This window comes from Podarcis cretensis (genome assembly GCF_951804945.1).
Source record: "Podarcis cretensis genome assembly, chromosome: 3".
Taxonomy (NCBI): Eukaryota; Metazoa; Chordata; class Lepidosauria; order Squamata; family Lacertidae; genus Podarcis; species Podarcis cretensis.
This window is the reverse complement of record NC_137172.1, coordinates 88648828-88669829: the sequence shown is the minus strand read 5'-3', so window position 1 is coordinate 88669829 and position 21002 is coordinate 88648828. Positions and strand designations below refer to the sequence as shown.

Genomic DNA, 21002 nt, shown 5'->3' with positions numbered 1-21002 from the left:
TGCAATTTAACTGCTGGCTATAATATATCTGTCGCTCTGTGTGTGCATGCACGTGTCACAAGCTTTTCGGAGACCTCATTCTCCTTTCCTTTTATTCCCCCCCCCCCTCTTGTCAATTTACATTACGTAAAGGCAGAACACAAAATCTTAAAGACATGCCCCATGGTTAAGCACCAGCAGCAGCCAAATTGTTCACACAGCATTCCAGTATCAGCTGGTTTAATCAGCGACAATTGCAGTATTTAGAGAAAAGAATGAATGCTATAAAGCAAACATGGGGAGAATTTTAAGAATGAAACTATTTCCAGGGCTGAATCTACTACATTTGCTCTATCTGTCCTCGCTTTCTGATGAACACTGTACCTCTTAGTGCTACAAATCCTATGCGCTTCAATTCTTCTGCTTCATTTATATTTATTTTGTAGTTTTTTCCAAAATTACCTTCGCAAGGTGAAGACTTGAGAAAATATACAACAAAAATAGTAAGAACATATATGTACATAGATGTAAAAACCACAAAACCTAAGAAAGTTATGCAGCAGCAGCTAGTGGTTTCACCCAAAGCCAAGCAAAGCAGGCCGATTTATGAAACTAAGCAGTAGATATATTTCACAGGAATAATTCTATACCAAACACAATAGAGAAATAAATTTTGTAATAATTCTACTACATGCGAAATAGATTTTTCATTTTATAGAATTATAGAATCACAGGGTTGGAGGGGAGCCCAAGGGTCATCTATCCCAACCCCCTGCAATGCAAGAATCTCAACTAAAGCATCCATGACAGATGGACAGATTTTCTTACCACATACCTGGCCGTGCTTCGTTGTTTTCCTCTATTGTTGAATTGTTGGAACACTCTGTTAGTTTTGTTTGTTTTATATATATATATAATAAAATATATTTTAAAAATCTACTACAAACAACAAAATTTACATAACAAATGCCGCTCAAAGGTTTGCAGACCCACTGAAACTAAAGTAAGGTCCATTCATTTAAATGGGTTCACTCTGTGCAAGTAGAATGACTGTTGACCACAGCCCCATAGGGTGCAATCCTGTGACCCCTGGGAGGATGACATAGGAGCCATAGGATGCACCAGAGCTTCTGCTCTGGTGTGGGAGGAAGGCAGAACCAATGTTGGATCCCTGCCATTTTGGCAGCTTTCTCAACCCTGACCCAGCCAGGGAGCCCTGACATTGTTGATGTAATTTTAATCTGTTTTAGTATTTTAACTTTCGAATGTTTTCAAGTATGATTTTGAGGTTTTTTCCTCAACTAAGTGACATATGAATTTTATGTAATAAATAATTAAATTATTTGACCTGAAGTACCCAGATCAAATTACTAATGAACCCATAACATCCATATCAATCAGCAAAGGTTGCAAAGTAAGTATAGTTACATCATTCACAATCCTTGTGATATTTCCTTTCAGCCTTACTGTACCCCATCATCCCACTTTGGGTTTTAGTAGCTATAGTGACTGGAAAAGAAGTAGCTGTACACTGCACTTTGGGTTTCCAACTTTCACTATGTATTGTGTTTCAGCAAAAATTAGGGCACTCTGGATCCCAGATCAATGTCCACTAACTAATGAAAACCAATTTTCAATATGCACATCTATTGTGAGACAGCAGTTGAAGTACCACTTTAACAGCTCCTTTATTCCACCATCTCATGGCTCATAAACTGCATCTTAATAAGCCTGCATGTAAGTGCACTAAAAGATGACCTTCACATAGGAAGAATAGCACTGTCGACCAGAGCAACTTTCTTCAGCAATGTAAGCCTCCCCCCCCCCGCTGCCATGTTGCTTTGTGACTTACACATTAACCTGATAACTACAAGAAGCTGAGTTGTATTCAGAATCTCAGTCAAAATATATATCAAGTAGCAACTTCTCCTTTCGGTAGTTTGGAACACAACACATATTTGCCTCACTTTACATGTCAGAGACCCAAAGGGAAGCCATCCATCTGAGCCCAGCTTATTCTTACCAAATCATTCTAATAGTACCTTCAATCTATAGCAGGGGTGGCTAACTTATAGATCTCCAGATGTTGTCCTAGCCAATGATCAGCAATGTTGGGAGCTGTCGTCCAGCAACATCTAGAGCAACACAAGTTCCCCAGCTGTGATCTAAAGACCACTTTATGGAATGATATTGTAGTATATGGAGTATGTGAAGAATGGTTAATTTGCCATGAATATACAGACTGGCTGATAAGTGTAACAGCTGTTCAACTGATAAACTTGCAGAAGACACTCTTGTCACAGTTGATCACAAAATAAAACACACAGAGCAGGATTCAACTTATGAAGACTTCCACTTACACAATGCAGTTTCATCCCATGCCCCTGTGCCCCCTGAAATTGATACCAGGGAGGGGATTAGGAGAGCTTCCAGAATGGGGTGGGTGGGGCTGGTGATTGTTCCATCTGACAAGCCAAAACACCTGCACTGATGGAACAATCAGAAGAGTGCAGTGTTGAATTCCTCCTCTGGTTTCAAGTTCATTTCCATGCCAGATTTGAACAGATTATGGACTCCTTATGGTCAGAGCCTACAGACAAACAAACATAGAGCTCAATACTGTATAGCAATATGGAAGGATTTTTGCAAGAACCTATTTTCACAGGCAAAAAAAATTGGTATTTGCCTTAAGTATTTACAAAACCGGTTAGGGAGAGATGGCAGTCCCCACGAGCTTGTTCTCCATCCTGCCTCTCCCTGGGCCCATTTGAGCATTCTTCCTCGAGTAAGGTATTGGGACCCTTTCTTGATAGTTGTAAGGAGTGATAAAAAGAAGTTGAAGGTGGTTGTTTCAAAAGTGATGACTGCCATTTTTTTATTTATGGGGGCTATTGTTGCATGCATCTCTCTGAAACCATTTTATCATTTGCTCTTTATGAGGGCACCTTTCACTTTTCACTTTTACCTATGGTACAAAAAGGTAATATGCTGGCTTTGTAACATCCTCCTGCTGCATGCTGTAATATATCTATTGACTTGGCTTAAGGGGCAGCTGAAACTAATGAATTTGCACCAACTGGCAGCTAAGGAGAAAAGTGTAATAGACGGTCCCCATAAATTCTGCATATGCATATAGTGATTCATAGATTTTGTCTTTCCATGGGAACTGGTTCCCTTTGTTCTCAACATTTACCTATGTCAAGCTTTCACAACTGGATGACTAGGTATTTGTTTTGTATTGTTTTTAAACTCTTCTGTCTCTTCTGCAACTATTTTAAACTGCTTTTATTATATTTGGTACATTGCCTTGGGACATATATGTAAGGCAAGTAATAAATACTACTAATAATACATATAAACCTACAGCTGTCAGGTATAAGAACTGTGGTAACATCAGCCACCAAACCCAGTCCCATACCCTGAAGTAGCTTCCTTTTGTATTCTTCAAATGGATTAGGCCACACAATCCAAACAAACAGGAGAACAAGGAAAAAAGAAGCATATGAATGTCACCCGGAGACTGATAGGAATGAGATTTTTCATCCTACAAAACTATGTGTGCAAATTAGAGTTTATTATGCCAAAATAAATTTCAACAAGCCTGGAAACTATTGGTTGCTCATCTTTAGGGATAAATTGCTCAAAAACATAGTGAGCCTGAAACATTCTATTGTGATACTCTTTTCAGAGAGACACTCTTATCTCTAAGGCATCAAAATACAAAGGAACCTATAAATCAAGGTTTTGCCAGCGACTTGAATAGAATGGAGATTGCTCTCATAAAGTGGTTATTTATGTAGTCTGGCAATGTAATGTGTCTGAAGTTCTCATACAAAAAAAGTATATGAAAGCTAAGTATAATGACTGCAGCTGTGTGGCTTTTGGGGTTTTTTGAGGGGGTTTTTAATAACATGCCTCCAGATTCTCCAACTCAGTAGTTTACTCTGGCCCAGCATATTTCTTTGTGGAAAAATTAAGAAGTAGCTCTCTTATTTCCCCCTAAATGTGTTTCATGACATCCTATGTAAAATTGACATCATGGCTAAGCTGTAAATTATTCCAGTTTCTTTAGAATATCCTCATAGCAATCTCTCAAGTTCATTTGGTGATGAGTCTGGGACTATTTAGTAAAGTAGGTTCTAATATTTATCACACTGTTTTAACTTTCACAGATTAAAGAACATCTTGCAAAAGGACAGAGGACACTGGCAGGTGAAGGAATGTCCCAGGTGACAAAGACCCTTCTGGATTTAACTCAGAGGAAGAATTTTTATGCTGGGGATCTCTTGGTTTCTGTGGAAATTCTCAGAAATGTTACAGATACATTTAAAAGAGCAAGCTACATTCCAGCTTCTGATGGAGTCCAGGTAAGTGAAACTACTAGTAGAGCATAGCTAAGTAGCCATAGCTAAGTAAATAGAATGTTCTTGGCATCTCCAGTTAAAATGATCTCTAGTGAGGAGAGCAGCTGCCTGAGATCTTAGAGAGCTGCTTTCACTGAGAGGACCAAACACTGAACTAGATCACTCTTCTCCAATATGATGCCCTCCATCTGTTGTGGACTACAGCTCCCATCTGCCCCAGATAGCATGACCAATGCAGGAGAGTAGGCGAGCTCAGCTTTGGCAGTAAAGTGAAATCTGTTTCTGCATTCCACATTTTGTTTTTACATTCACTATGTAGTGAATGGCCACTAGGATTAAAGGCACGACAGTTTTCATTATTGCTGACATGTAATATTTGATAAGAAATTGATGCTCTGTAACTGGCATACCTGCCTTCAATACAGACTCGATTGGTTGCAAAGCCAGCACAATTAATTGTTTTGTCACACTGAGCTATGAGATAGCTGGAAGTGACTACCTCCTGAACATATGTGCTGATTCAGAAAGTCTTTGTATCAGGCATTTAGGCTGCAGCAAAAGCAAACATAACAATGGCAACATCGTTAATTTGACACCGTTTATCCTAGGTACTTCAATCTGATAAAGCCACATCCTAATTAGTGTTAAAAGAGAAGACAACAAAGGCTGCTTTAACTCAACTCTACAGTCAGACAGAGAGGATAGTAGTTTTGCTCATCCTTAAAATAAAATTAAAAAACCCACTGTGGGCAGCATGAGAAGAATTTAAGATAAGCCCCAAAGCTTCTCTTTTCCAACATTCTGTTTCCTGCAGTGGCCAATGAGATGCCAGTGGGAAGCTCACAAACAGGCACATGAAGGCAATAGCCTTCTCACACTGCTCTTCCCTGGTGACTGGTATTCAGAGGCGTGCTGCCTCTGATCTTGCCGGTGGCGCAAAGCCATCCTGAATAGTAGCCACCGAGAGCTAACTAATCACAAGAGACATAATCTTTCTTAAGCACACCTCCTGTATCAAAACCTAAAGCAGAATGTTAAGTAGTAAGAATGGCCATGAACGCTAGTGTCTGGTGGTCCCAGGATATAACCTAAAGGCACATGAGACCACCAACTTGCTGAAATTAAGCAGGTCTGAATCTAGTCAATGTGTGCATGGGTGATTGCTTGGGAACCATATGTACACCGCCTTGGGTCTCATGATGGAAGAAAGGAAGGATATTAATTTAAGGGAATAAATAAATAAAATGACCATCCATCAAGCTACTCAGAATACATCATGTAACTGTCTGCTAGGACAATAAATTATTTTAATTAGATGATAGCAGTGTGACTTTAATTGAAGTCTATGAGGGGAAAGAACTTCATGCTGGCTAATAACTTTGAATATATGGACTGCATTTTTCTGGGTTTCCTGTACTCGGCTTCCTGTACCAAACTTTTCCTTTAAAAAAAAAACACCACAGAAATTTGCATGTCAATCCTGCACAGAATGGACATTATATTGGCTATTTTCTGTAGTTTAAGATTTCATCTTGAACTACTGTCATTAAGAGTTTAGGGCTTTTTAAGTAAGCAAGAAAGTACCTCCCCCAATACCTCCTGGATGCAAACTTTCTTTCTACAATGGCAAATAAATGACACTGCAGGGGCTAATACAGATGTGCTGGTTTGTTTAAGCATGGCTGGATGCAGGATTGCATGTTCTTTACCCACAACTCCTCAAACCCTACCTGAAGACAACTGATATCTTGATGCTGACCATCTTGATAAACCCAGGATCTGAAACCATACAAATATGAACACATTTGCAGTGTTGTTTCTGCAGCATCCTACTGTATCCCAAAGTCAAATGTTGAGCATGCATTTAACACTGGCCCACACTTGTGGTTTGTTTTTGTTTTTCTGACAAAGAATCTTATAGTTGGAGGGTCATCTAGTCCAACCCCTGCAATGCAGGAATCTCAGCTAGACCATCCATGACAGATGGCCGTCCAATCTCTGCTTAAAAACCTCCAAGGAAGGAGAGTCCACCACCTCTTGTGAGAGTCTGTTCTACTGCTGAACAGCTCTTACCGTCAGAAAGTTTTCCCAAATGTTTAGTCGGAATCTCCTTTCTTGCAACTGGAGAAAACAAGCATGCTCCCTCCTTCATGTGACAGATGGCTATCATATCTCTTCTCAGTCTCCTCTTTTCCAGGCTAAACATACCCAGCTCCTTCAAGCGCTCCTCATAAGGCTTAGTTTCCAGGCCCTTGATCATCTTGGTTGCCCTGCTCTGCACCCATCCCAGCTTGTCAACATGCTTCTTAAATTGTGGTGCCAAGAAGTGTGTGGTGCCACACAGTATTCCAAGTGTGGTTTGACTAAGGCAGAATAGAGTGGTTCTATTACTTCCCTTGATCTGGACACTATACTTCTGTTGATGCAGCCTAGAATAGCATTACCTATTCATGTGTCTCAGCTTGCTAAGCACCTATACTTGAGGCATAAACTGAAAAAAGAGACAGAAAACAGATGTTGCTGTAAATTGACTCTGGCTGTAGGATGTTTCCATCATCTGCTGCAGAACTTTCATTAATGATTCATGGAAAAGTGAAGAATTAAAGTTGCTTAGGCTCTTACCCTGCTTTTTTAAAAAAATGCCTCAAATGTTCATAGAAACACAACGGCCTAGATCTAAAGTTCCCATGAGCTGAACTCTGCTCACATTCTTGCATATGGGGGGGGGGGAGCACTTTTTTTTTTTTTTTTTTTTTTTTGCAATTCTCTGTTCCTTTCTGTAGCCCCTATATCCTCTGGAAATATGTTCTGGAGGTTTTCATGTCCATCAAAACAGTGCAGGGTGGCCCCACAGGGGCAAGGAAAAGGTCAGGGATTCTTTTTCAGCTGGAATTCGCTAGAACTCAGTTCCATTGCCATTATAAAGAGAACAAAGGAGGCGTTCATGGTGAGTTCTGGCACCTCTTTTTCTAGAAAAATAGCACTGAGAAATGTGCAATGAAAATTCTCTTTCCCACTTCCACATGCAGAAAGTGCATATGAAAAGAAGGGAAGCTTAAGATTGAAGCCAGAGTTAGCTACCGTATTTTTCGCCCTATAGGACGCACCTTTTCCCCTCCAAAAATGAAGGGAAAATGTGTGTGCGTCCTATGGGGTGAATGCAGGCTTTCAGGAAGCTATCCGCAAGCGCTGCGAGCCCGGTGGGAGTTCCCGCCGGGCGGCTCGCAAGGCTTGCAGGCAGCAGCCTGCAGCCTGAAGCACGGGGCATCCTCCGGAGCGCACCTCGGGCTTCGGGCAGATGTCCGCAAGCCTTGCGAGCCTGGTGGGAGTTCCCACCAGGCTCGCAAGGATTGCGGATAGCAGCCTGTTCTGGGGGCTGCGGTCGGGGGAAGCTCGGGCCCCGCGGCTGGGGGGGGGAATAATTTTTTTTTATTTCCCCCCCCCAAAAAAAAAAAAAACTAGGTGCGCCCTATGGGCCAGTGTGCCCTATAGGGCAAAAAATACGGTAGTTAGTTAGTTAGTTAGTTAGTTAGTTAGTTAGTTTCCAGTATATATATTTTCCATCATTCATTACGAAAGTAATCACAATATTCATAATAGAATAATATTTATGAGAACATGAAATCAACAGTAAAATAATGACACAAATATGCGCATCTATTAATCTATCAATTACCTTTGATCAAACAACAAATAATCATCACAGGCCATTTTCATACTTCAGAAGGCCTAGCAGAATAAGAATCTTGTCAGCTGGTGATGAAAATTAGCTAACGTAGGTGCCAACCTAATCTCAGGAGGAAATGTGTGCTGTTAATCAAAGTTGTTGCTTTAATTCTAAATCTTTCTCTTTAAAAATTCTACACGTGCTTTAAGCATTTACATTTATTGTCCTTTAAGCAGTTAGACACACTTTTATTAATTCAGTTACAAATACAATGTATTTGCACACACGAGAGATTTTAGCTTGCAAACTTCCTGACAAGTTACTGGAAATGTTTCTTAGTGGTATGTTATGCCTTTATATAGCTGTAGTAAATGTTATTTTAAAATTGTAGCACAGTTCTCATAAAATTGGTGTGGATGGTCTATTCACAAGTATTTTGGATAACAATCAGAAGATATTCCTTATCTGGGGCAACCATGATTTCATGGTTCTTTGATCTAATCCTGAGAAAGGTTAGATCAGTCTGGGGATCGATAACTCTCACTGTGCTTTTTGCTTTCATCATGAACTGATGAAGGAGACCAGCGTATTGTACTGTAGTTGAGTTGTCAAGAGTGGTTCTGATTGGGAAGCCTTCTGCATTTACGGCAATAGTTCCAATAACTCCTTTATGTGACTGGATCCTCTTTAAAGTTTCTTCTACCTCTGCCATTGCTCAGCTGGGAAGGCTCAAAGGCCTCCATTTTCTAAATATCTCAAGAGTTGTACCAAACTTCTAAGTGCCCAAGTAATGCCACAAATTGATTTGAATAAATATCTGATAAATATTTAAGTCACAAAGCATTTGCTTTGTACCAGTCTAGTTTGTCTTAATTCTTTGCAAACAATTATAATGCATGATTAAAACATGTTCCAACTCGGGTGTTAAAAAGGAGCAACCTGAGTGGTCCACCAGCTTTTCAGGCCTGAAATTTGAGAAAGTGTCATGAAGAGAATAAAATGGTGGCCTTGATAAGTGTGGCTAGTCAAAATTTGTGGCCGCAACTAAATACCTATTTTCATAGATAGTATGGTGAGGCTAAAAGGGAAGACGCGTACCCAAAAAACTGAGTACAAGATAGAGTTTGGATCTGAGACCCAAATACCAAGCCACATATTTGACTCCACATAGCATCCCAAATCATCAGTCTAGCAGAAAGCAAAATGCATAGGCTGGGAGATAATTCACCTATTGCCCTGCTCTTCTCACCCCACCTGCCAACCTAGCAGTTTGAAAGAATGTCAAAGTGCAAGTAGATAAATAGGTACTGCTCTGGCAGGAAGGTAAATGGTGTTTCCGTGCGCTGCTCTGGTTTGCCAGAAGCAGCTTAGTCATGCTGGCCACATGACCCGGAAGCTGTACGCCGGCTCCCTTGGCCAATAAAGCGAGATGAGCGCCGCAACCCCAGAGTCGGTCACGACTGGACCTAATGGTCAGGGGTCCCTTTACCTTTACCTCTCACCCCACCACACACCACTTCCTAACTTCATCTGCCCCAACTGCCTTTCCTGTCAACCCCTGCCCAACAAAGAGCTGGGGTAAAAAAGTGTGAGACTACCAGTGTTCCCCTGGATGGCTTTTGGCAGAATTAGATTCTCTAAGCTGGAATCTAGCCCAGAATTCATCAGATTCCAGCATATCTCTTTAGAAACAGGCCCCACAACAACTGCTATGTTTCTAGTATGTCCTGCAATGCACATTGATTACATCATGACATTAAGTTGATTCATAACACTTTGCAGTCTTTGGATATGTGCAAGGAGTTCATAAAGCTTTTTAAAAAAATAAAATTATACAAAGCATGCTAAGTATTTAAGTATCTCACCATAGGGAAGGTAAACTATGTCAGCAATGGCACACATAAATGTTTGTGGGCCTTGCCAGGTCCCGCATGTGTGTGGTGAGGATGCATATTTGAGGTTCAGAGATGTTGGCATTGCATGCACCAAAGTCTCTGAAGCAGCATGCACATCAGTGATGGTGTCAGTCCTTGACATGGCACAAACTTCCACAAAGGTAATCATAATAATAATAAATTTTTATTTATACCTTGCCCTTCCCGGTTTAAAATCAGGGCAGCTAACAGCAAATATAAAACATTGTTTAAAATGTGACTTTAAAACAGCATAGAATACACCATAAAATGCAGCATTAATATCAATAAAATTCAAAAATTCAGGGGTCATTTTTTTGGGGGGGACCCCAGTCAGTAGACATTGAATGATCACCAGGGCTAACTGGTCCTACTAGGGCCAGCAAGGATGTGTGGGAATAAGAATTTAAATGTCGGGTCCCAGAAAGGGTTTCTTCATAGAAGAGGAAAGGGAAAAGGGAATAGAGGATCAGGCTAATTCAAATTGTAGGCCAGGTGGAATAGCTCTGTCTTACAGGCCCTGCGGAAGGAGATCAAGTCTGGTACAAGGACTGGTAAAGTCAAAATACAAAAGCCCACTAAACCCTTAACAATTTGCTCAGTACTTTACTGAAAAAAATATTTCAGATCCATTCCCACTTGTTTGCTGTAGTTGATAAAGTCCCAGCAGAGGTAACTTTGACTCCAGTTTTTCCAGTGATAATGGATTCTTTCCCATTTGTACAGCCCAAGAATGTGAAGGGATCCTTGGAGAGCTACCACATGTGTGCTAGATCGTTGCCCTTCCTGTCTCATTAAATAGGCCACTGGGGAACTGGCCAAGCAGGTAAAGGGAGTGGTCAGTGCCTCCTTACATACAACAAGTCAGGATCCTAGTATGCCTAAAGAAGGCAGTGTTAAGACCTCTATTGAAAAATCCTTCCCTGAATCCCACCATATTGGATAATTATCAGCAGTTTCCAGCGCTGCATTTCTGGGCTAGGTTACTAGAGCATGTGGTGGAGTCCCATCTCCAGGGGTTTGGGGATGAGATGGATTATCTAGATCCATTTCACTCTAGTTCCAAGCCTGGTTGTGGGACAGAAGCGTCTTGGTCCCCTAGGTGGATGACTTGCACCAGGAATTGGACAAGGGGAGTGTGTGCCTGTTGGATCTACTGGACCTTTCAGCGGCTTTCCTACTGGACCTTTCAGCGGCTTTCCTTACCATCACCCACAGTATCCTCTCCATCCGACCCTTGAGCTCTCCCGAGGCCTATATAGTCTACATGGATTTCCCCCATGTAGACTATATGCAAACATTCAAGTGGAATATCTAGAGGAGGGACAGGCAAGCCTAATGGAATAATTCCACTGTCCACCCATGAATAGTGCCTACCCACAAAGAATATTATTCAGACAGGGCCTCTCATTTAGTACCATGAGTGCCCTAAAAAGGTAAAGGGACCCCTGACCATTAGGTCCAGTCGTGGCTGACTCTGGGGTTGTGGTGCTCATCTCGCTTTATTGGCCAAGGGAGCTGGCGTACAGCTTCCGGGTCATGTGGCCAGCATGACTAAGCCGCTTCTGGTGCACCAGAGCAGCGCACAGAAACACCGTTTACCTTTCTCCGGAGCGGTACCTATTTATCTACTTACACTTTGACGTGCTTTCGAACTGCTAGGTTAGCAGGAGCAGTGACCGAGCAACGGGAGCTCACCCCGTCGCAGGGATTCAAACCGCCAACCTTCTGATCGGCAAGTCCTAGGCTCTGTGGTTTAACCCGCAGCGCCACCCGCGTCCCTAGGTGCTGCAAAATTCTTAATAGGAGAGAAAACAACATCAGCATTTGAGAATATAGGGGGGGTTACCACTAATTCTGTTTTTTAGAGCTTGTTGGCTTAAAATCACATTGCTTTTTAGATGTTTTGCATTGTGCTAATAAGACATTTAAAGCTAAATTAAAATCAATAAGGCTCTCTGGACATTTTTAACATGAAAGCCTTTTCTTGTGGCCTTTAATTAACCTTTTAGAAGTATGGACACATTTAGGGGATGTCTGTGTTAGCCTTGTAATCTTTTATGCTTCCAGAGGTGTTGGGAAGGGAATAATTATAGAAATGAAGTTATCTCTTTAGGGAGGAATATTGTAGGTTAAGCTCCTTCTCATCTCATATTCACACTCTGTTTTATAATGGGCTATATATTACTGCTGTTCCAGTGATGCAGTGTAGGATATTAGAGGGGTGTGTTACATATTTTCTGGCAAATATATATCCCCAATGTAAATTCAATGAAGAGTTTCCCCACTGCCTTGATATTGAAGACTGGATTGAGTCTTTAGAATTGTCTTTCCCGTTTCTAATTAGTCAGTGTAGTAATTTTTGCACTTGTGAATTTTCAGTGTAGTAATTTTTGCACTTGTGAATTTTCTAATTAAGGGTTTATTCACATTATGATGCCACTTAATGGCTTTCCAGCAATTTCGGAGAAGGGTTTTAACTCAGTTGTGGAGCACATGCAGGGCATACAGAATGTCACAGGTTCAGTCCCTGGCATCTCCAGGTATGGCTGATAATGGTCCCCTGCCTGAAATCAGTGTACACAGTACCAAGCTAAATGGAAGAATGGTTTGGCATGATATACAGCAACTTCCTATAGTCTATGTTCAGGAAAGGCCTCTTTGTTACCTGTTTTAAATCACCCTATAGCCCAAATTCAACCAACATTCAACTGGCATGCATCCAGAAAGTCCATCAAAACCTTCATTATGTGAAATCCTCACCCCAGTTCAATCCCCTCTAAAAATAAGTTATGAAGACAGGTGTTTGATATGAAATGTAATGGTAGTATATTAATAGACTGTTATGTACACCCTGGGCCAGCAGGGGGATACTGTAGATAGTTATGCAAATGAAGGATCGAAAGTGACATTCAGTGATTGGCTAGTTACAGAAAATGGTTACTGTTGCATTCTAGTGGAGCTCTATATAAGCAGGCTGACTGAGCTCCTCAGTTCAGTTCTGTTCCAGCTTACAAATACAGAGCTGCTTTGGAAGAATCACTGTGTCATCTGATATGTTCGCCCACAACTTAACATAGACAATCCACAGTGTATGGTGTGTCAGTTGCAGAAACAGGCAAGGTGAACACCACAATGTACTAAGAGCTTTTGTTATTAAAGTTTTGGCAACAATTGGTTTAGCTGCCATGTTGCCATGAATATATATAATTAATGGAATTAACATTGACAAACATTAAGTATGTTTAGACGTAACTGCGGTGCAGAACTGGTTTTTTGAATAGTTTTATGTGTCTTCTGTAGAAGTAGGGTACTACAGTGGCACCTCGGGTTACATATGCTTCAGGTTACATACGCTTCAGGTTACAGACTCCACTAACCCAGAAATAGTGCTTCAGGTTAAGAACAGAAATCAAGCTCCGGCGGCGTGGCGGCAGCAGGAGGCCCCATTAGCTAAAGCAGTGCTTCAGGTTAAGAACAGTTTCAGCTTAAGAACGGACCTCCGGAACGAATTAAGTACTTAACCCGAGATACCACTTTATGCACATATCAAGATTATATTGGTAGTGATGAAGTATTTAAACTCTTCTCTGCAGTAATATGCATTATGAATGATTACTTGGAAACAAATTCCAGGGTGTTCAAAGAGTCAGTGATCTTTAGCATGTGCTTAGGAGAGGACCTTCATTATGACATAATCTGGAGCTGCTTTCATGATGTAGTTGTGAAAGTAAAAACCTTTGCCCCACACTTACAATCAAGTGTGAAGGATTGTTGTGTGTGTGTTTGATCATATGAATTTTAACTTTAATCAGCCACTGTGCAAAGTCACTGAGTGATGTGAAAAGCTTTCCTCCCCATGTGGAGATGTAAAATATGGAAGACAGAAAGGTTAGTATTTTAAATATTTATTCACACAATGCAGAAGGGATGTGCTTCAGCCTCCAAAGAGTATTCAGGATTTGAGCACAGATTTATTTGTGGTTTGGCACTCTCACGTCACATTTGCAACAACGGGTCTAGACACAAGATGACCAGACTATGCCCTGGCTTTGGAAACTTAGATTTATTTTGACAGCTAATATTTGGAATGCCAGCATGCCATAATTTCTGAAGAACTGAGGGCTAGATTATGCATCACAAACATTGAGTTTGTGTGCTTAACTCTTCCTGCATCTGCCTCCTTCCTCCCATAGTTTCTCCCTCCAGATCCTGTTAATCTGCTTGGATTTCTGGGTGTATGTATGTTATGTCACAGGGGAAAATGGACCCAGGCAGCAGATGAAGAAAAAAAGAGGCAGGTGGGAGAAAGGTTAAGACCCTTCTATCCACCACTTCCCCACCCCTAGGAAATCATGTTTACCCCCACATTGCTTTGCAGCCATTTGGCAGAAACCCAGGTTCCCATATGTCTTGTTCAGCCCTTAAAGACACCTGTTATGAGGGTCAGTACAATGCGTGGCAGCACCTTAAGCAGCCATCCTACTACTGCTCTCATCTGTCACTCCTTCACCTCTCCTCCCTTACTTTTAAATTGTTTTGCCATTGACAATGTGGGGGTAGCATGGGAAGTCTCTCGACTTTCTGTGAGCGAGGGGGTCCTTCCTCAGAATGAGGCATTATGGGTAAGGTGGTCCCGGAGAGTGCCTGTGCCACTGCCACTTTGTCAGGACAACTAGAAATTCTCTTTACAGATTAGCTGGAGGTTTAAAGTTATTTTAGTATTTTTAGCTCTCTCTCTTTTTTTAATAAGCATTTCTAGCTGCTGAGGTAAAGCTAGTGAGAGCCAGTGTGGTGTAGTGGTTAAGAGCAGTAGACTCATAATCTGGTGAACTGGGTTCGCGTCTCCGCTCCTCCACATGCAGCTGCTGGGTGACCTTGGGCTAGTCACACTTCTCTGAAGTCTCTCAGCCTCACACACCTCACAGAGTGTTTGTTGTGGGGGAGGAAGGAAAAAGTGATTGTTAGCTGCTTTGAGACTCCTTCGGGTAGTGATAAAGCGGGATATCAAGTCCAAACTCTTCTCTTCTTCTTCTTCTCCTGGTCACCTCAGCTATAAGACCTTGCCCTTAGAAAGATACATGAGGATGAGATGGGCACTTTGCAGAACACTTTGACAGGAGTCTTTCTCAGATGGGTGGCGGTTGCAGCAGTGGCCAGCCACGATCATCATCATCATTTTTTATTTGTATGCCTCCTTTCCATAGTTAAAAAACAATGCTCAAGGCGGCTTACAGCATAACAAGATTTACCTAATTTCAAAAGTCATAAACAATAAATAAACCACATAAAAAATACAGAACCAAATGGGAAACAATTTCCACATAAATCAAAATCTAAAACTAAGAATACAGCATTAATGTCACAGTTTAAAATGACATAGGTAAAAAATAACAGCAATTTAAACAAAAACCAAAACAAAATGGAGCCTGCTCTGCCCAGCAGCGGCGGTGGTGGCGGCAGCCGTCCTTTATAGAGTCCATCAGTCCCTGCCCTAGGCCAGGTGTTGAGTGGCAGGACTGGGGCCCTCAGGCACTGAGCAGCGGAGTAATGTTGCATTAATTCGCTGTTCCCCAGCTCCCACTGCTGAGGTAGTTGTCTCATTTCACCTCATGATAGGGCCAGCCCTGTCTAGCAACATCTATTTTCATTTTGAAAAGGTGATTGGAACAGAAGGAATATAGAATGAATATATTGTGTTCACGTTTGGTTAAGCACAGTGCAAAAAACAGTACAGTTTGGCTTCTTTTTGACCTTGGATCAATTTGAAGGCCTGCATTTTAAAATGTAAATAGTAACAGGATAATTGACAGACTATGGATAAACCTGGATTACTTATAAAAAAAAAGTTATCGAAACTGAGCCCAACTTTTACAGCTAAAGATAGAAGTGGTATAAATGGATTGAAGTATTTATTGTGGTTAAAAATAGAGTTTTGAGAATAACTTGAAAGAAACTAATTGACAGAAAATGTGGTATTTAAAAGCTACCTAGTACAATCCTAGATGTGGACTGTCCAAGATGTGGTTTATGTAAATATATTCCAAGAAGGAGGAGATAGAAACTAATAACTTAAGCTCAAAAAGGTTGAGAAAAGTATCTGACAGAAAAAAGTGTGTAATGGCATTTACAAGGCTGACACTTTTAATTGATTTAATGGGTAGAATAGGATTGTGCTGCATAGGTTTGGCTTATTCATTATTGGCGGGCAATGTTAATTAATGAGACAAAATTTTAAATTAGTGAAGAAACAATTCAGGGACACAATTGCTCTTGTAGTTAAGACCATTTTGGTTCTGGTATGGCCACATAAGAGGGAATGAAAGACAAAATAAGAAAAATGGTATTTCTTCAAGAATGGATTGCAACTTTTGCTTAACAGATGGTTGCTTTTCTTGACACTTGAGAAAGGCCTGCGTGGTTGTGATAACATGTGAACTGATTGCCATAGTTGGCAACCTCACTAGCCCATACAGTTCAGTATACAAGTTTGTGCACTCCATGTGTTAAAAAAAAAACTATTTTAGATAAGGGGATTATTTTATTTTATTTTTTTAGTATACTGATTTTGAAATGTATGCAATGCATTATAAACCCATACATCCTGGGGGTGGGGATAAATAATAAATTTGCTTCCTAGAAAATCTCTCTCATGTGAGCATTTCTGCTACGACAGATGCCCATATTCTATCTTTAAGGTAACTGCAGCAGCCAACAGAATTTAAAATGACCAATGGAAACAAAATGTCCCTGATAAGTTCATTTGAGTATTGACAGAAGAATACTGGTACAGGTGAAAGCCAAAAGAAATCACAAACCCACAACTGTTATTTTTTACTTGGTGCAGGGGTAGCCAACATGGTACCCTCCAGAGGTTTTAGACTCCAACTTCCATCAACCCCAACCAGCATGTCCATTAGTCAGGGATGATGGGAGCTGTAGTCCACAACATCTGAAGAGCAGAACATGTGCTACTGCCAACAGAGGGGGACTCTCCATTACCATGTTTCAGCTGCAAGCCTTATATAAAGTAGCATTATACATACTACAAAGTTTTTATTGCGTTGCATGCTATATATTTCTGTTATATAAGCTCATTGTCTTCTTGAATTTTCAGAACTTCTTTCAAATAGTTAGTAACCTTCTGGATGAAGAGAACAAAGAGAAATGGGAAGACGCGCAGCAGGTAAATTTGTGTAGATTTACCAGTCATTTGCTGGTGGAAACTTTCCCCCTTACCTGACCTAGAAAGAATGACATTACTTGTGTGCATTATTTAAGTGGTTATTTATCACTGGATTAAAACAGGCAAATTGTTTAGGACTGAATGCTTGTCCGAACAAATAGGTTTTCAGTACCCACACACACTTGGGAAAAGAAGGTCTTGTTGGACCACATTAAGGAGAGTATTCCAAGCTTTTGGGAACTCCCACTGCGCTCAGAAGGCTTGCAGATAGCTGCCTGAAGCCTGGAGAGTGAGAGGGGTCGGTGCGCACCCACCCCTCTCGCTCTCCAGGCTTCAGCGAAAGCCTGCATTCACTCCATAGGATGCACACACATTCCCCCTTCATTTTTGGAGGGGGAAAAGTGCGTCCTATAGAGTGAAAAATACGGTAATAAATGTTAGGAACTTTGTTTCTGCAAGATGGGTGGTGAACACTATCTTAGATGGGGATTAGACAGATTCATGGAGGTTAAGGTGATCAATAGCTATTATTCATAATGAATATATTTCAGGCATTATAGGTTCAGAGGCAGCATGCCTTTGAATTTCAGCTGCTGAGAAACAACCGTGGGAGAGGGATGCTGTGCCCTTGACCCTGCTTAGTGGGCTTCCAATAGGCAACTGATGGGCCACTGTGAGAAGCAGGATGTTAAGACTAAGTGAGCATTTCTTCTGATCCAGCAAGGCTGCTCCTATGTAGTCATGCAGTCTGTGAAAATACATTTGCCAAGAGCATCCCTGTTTTACCCCAGCGTTGATAGAAATATATTCAAATTCCAAAGAGTATTAACAAATAATCCGACTCCTCCTCACATTTTAAAAGCTATAGCAGCCATTCATACAAGTATGTGTACATTGCGTGTGCACATGCAGACAACCTTCACAACTAGCATAAACTGCATGCGTTTGAGATAGATATTCTTATTTTATCAAGCTTTGTACGGCTGCTGTTTTATTAATGCTGTTTTGAAGCTGTTTCTTAATGTCATGGTAATGTATGTATATTTTAACTTTTTATTCTACTTTTGCTGCAAGTTGCCCTGGATGCCCTTAACAGGTAGAAGGAAAAGGCATAAGCTTTCAGTAAATAAATAAATCCCTGCCAAAAAGTTAGGACATTTGTTCTATCAAATGGACTATGGAGCGGTATCTTTCTCAGATTCAAAGCTGCACAGTTAGTCATGTCACATCCAGGAAATCATGTCGTATCCAGGAAAGAAAATAGGACGAGACTCTCCTAGGTTTGCACATATTTAATTCAGAGTGCTTGAAAGAAAACAGAATGAGATTGCTTAGCTGGAAACAGCTCACTTCCAACAAGTTGCCATTGTTTAGATTAGGTAAAATATTCATTGTGTATTATAAACCATACATGCATATTTTATGACCCATGAGATGATGAACTTCAAATGAAGACTTTCAAAAGTCCTTCCATAGGATTAACCAGGTTACGATGCTGTGTGTGTGTGTGTGTGTGTGTTTTGGTGGGGAGGGGGATGGTTAAAAACTACAGCACATTTTCTTGGGTTTGGGTGGGAGTGGATCAACAACTGAGCAAGAACAATTTGTACTGCCGTAGATTTTTACATGGGAAAAGGCACTTTTCTAAATTCTCCCACAACCAGCAAAAGCCCTTCCATATAAAGTCAGCATGGCAAGCCCAAAGTAGACATTTTAAATCATCCACAATTGTTATCATCATTTTTTTATTATTATTATTTATGGAAAAGCAGTAACCCTCCCAGACTGCAGCAAATGATGGATAAAATAAAGAAATCAAAAGGATGCATCCCAAGGAACGCCCATCCTTTTTGTTTCTTGCAAAGTTGCGCTTTGTTGGCAGTGTTGCTCAGTCCTTCGCCACAGATGTAAACAGGGGCACACTGGCTCTGAGAGGTGTCTGGCATCATCATCCATGGAGAGAGGGCTTTGTGCTTTGCTAAAACTGCCCACCCCATGGTTGCACTATGCAGATGGGAGAGATCAAAGCTCCTCTATCTTGATGCTTGAGTACACATGATGTACCCTAAAGGCTAAAATAAAGCTTGCCTTTTAATCACATGTCATTGATACCAATTTCAACCTGATAACAGTTTCAGATTCTGATAGTTTTGTTATGCTGGACATGCATGTGTTACATTAGTCCCACTGAGTTTGTTTGTTTTGAGGTCTTGTAGTAATTGTGTGCCTGACCTTCATTTTTTAGATCTATCCAGGCTCGATAGAACTAATGCAGGTGATTGAAGATTTTATACACATTGTTGGAATGGGGATGATGGACTTTCAGAATTCATACTTAATGACTGGAAATGTAGGTAAGAAATAGGAATTTCTTTTATCATATATACTTATATGTGATATGTTGAAAAAGTATGCATTGTATAAATACTGCTTCTCTCACACGTAGAACCTAAATCCACCCTCACTTCCAAACCTACCTTTTGCTGTTAAGCATTGTACAATATATGCGTCATATTCCTGGTGGGATCTTCTTAGAAAGTGGGTATGGTTCTTAGGAAGTAAAATCTTGCATTCTATCAGAAACCAGGTTACCACACTTTTATTCACAACAATAGATTCCGCAGCATTTCCAATCATGTTACAATGCTATGGTGGCCGCTTTGCATCGCTGAAAATAAGATATTCATCATCAAAAGTGAGAGCACTAATCTGCATAGATTTGCACATACTAATTTACAGGTATACATGAAAATTGAAAATAATTACTAGAATTAAAATTTCACCGAAGGTGAGCCCAATCCATTTCCTATTCAAGTCAGCCTCCACCTTAAAAAAACCAACACCTTACACTAATTTGCATATCACCCAAATCATTTCTTGTTAAATTAATTACAGCCCAGATGATCCAGATCTTGCTCCACACACAGTTTCTCTTAATTTAAGCCAGATCTCTTCCATTATTCAGTCTTCATATCATCACCTTCCGTAAATCAAATTGAATCAAAGTACCGTATTTTTCGTCTCATAGGACGCTCCGTCCCATAGGACACACCTAGGGTTTTTTTTGGGGGGGGGGATAAAGGAAAAAAAATTCCTTTATTTCCCCCCCAAAAAAAAAAACCAGGTCGGGGAAACCGAACCAGGTCGAGGAACAGAGGGATGGCGGCGCTGCGCCTCCATGCTGTCCCCCGAGCTTGTGGGGCTGGCCGATGTCTGCCCGGCGTGCGGGGCACTCTGCTTCAGGGCGCTTCTCGCGCCGGGCGGCAGGCTGCTATCCGCAGCGTGGGGAGCCCTGCGGGGAACTCCTGCAGGGCTCCCCATGCTGCAGATGTCTGCCGGGCATGAGGGGCGCTCTGCTTCAGGGCGCTTCTCGCGCCGGGCGGCAGGCTGCTATCCGCAGCCTAGACAGCCCTGCGGGAACTCCCGCAGAGCTGCCTAGGCTGCGGATGTGTTCCCGAAGCGCCGGGCGCTCTGCTTTCAGCGCGCCTGGTGCTCCGGGAAGCAGGCTGCTATCCGCAGCCTAGACAGCCCTGCGGGAACTCCCGCAGGGCTGCCTAGGCTGCGGATGTCTTCCTGAAGCCTGGAGAGCGAGAGGGGTCGGTGCGCACCGACCCCTCTCGCTCTCCAAGCTTCAGCGAAAGCCTGCATTCGCCCCATAGGACGCACACACATTTCCCCTTCATTTTTGGAGGGGAAAAAGTGTGTCCTATATGGCGAAAAATACGGTAAATAGAAGGCACATTGCAATTCCATTCAGAAGGAGGATTCTTACTATGAGCTGAGGGAGCCGGTGGGTGATTTGTTTGTCTTTCTCCCTATCCCAATTCTTTTACCTGCAAAGGCAAAATGTCAGCTGACCTGCACCACGCAAATCAGAATCTCAATGCCTGGCC

At 41.5% G+C, this 21002-nt stretch overlaps 1 protein-coding gene and 1 pseudogene across 6 annotated transcripts in view; one reads left to right on the top strand and one right to left on the bottom strand.

Annotated features, from left to right (window-relative positions):
• ADGRB3 (adhesion G protein-coupled receptor B3) overlaps positions 1-21002 on the top strand; it is a 458204-nt gene that overhangs the window by 209681 nt on the left and 227521 nt on the right. For all 5 annotated transcript variants that reach the window (XM_079970372.1, XM_079970373.1, XM_079970371.1 and 2 more), the window contains 3 exons: positions 4152-4346; positions 17041-17109; positions 19355-19463. In XM_079970372.1, coding sequence (XP_079826498.1) covers positions 4152-4346; positions 17041-17109; positions 19355-19463 — 373 coding nt within the window. The remainder of the gene's footprint in view (positions 1-4151; positions 4347-17040; positions 17110-19354; positions 19464-21002) is intronic.
• Positions 8280-8744, bottom strand: LOC307212935 (dynein light chain roadblock-type 2 pseudogene; annotated as a pseudogene). Its single transcript has one exon. The product of its transcript is annotated as a dynein light chain roadblock-type 2 pseudogene (transcript).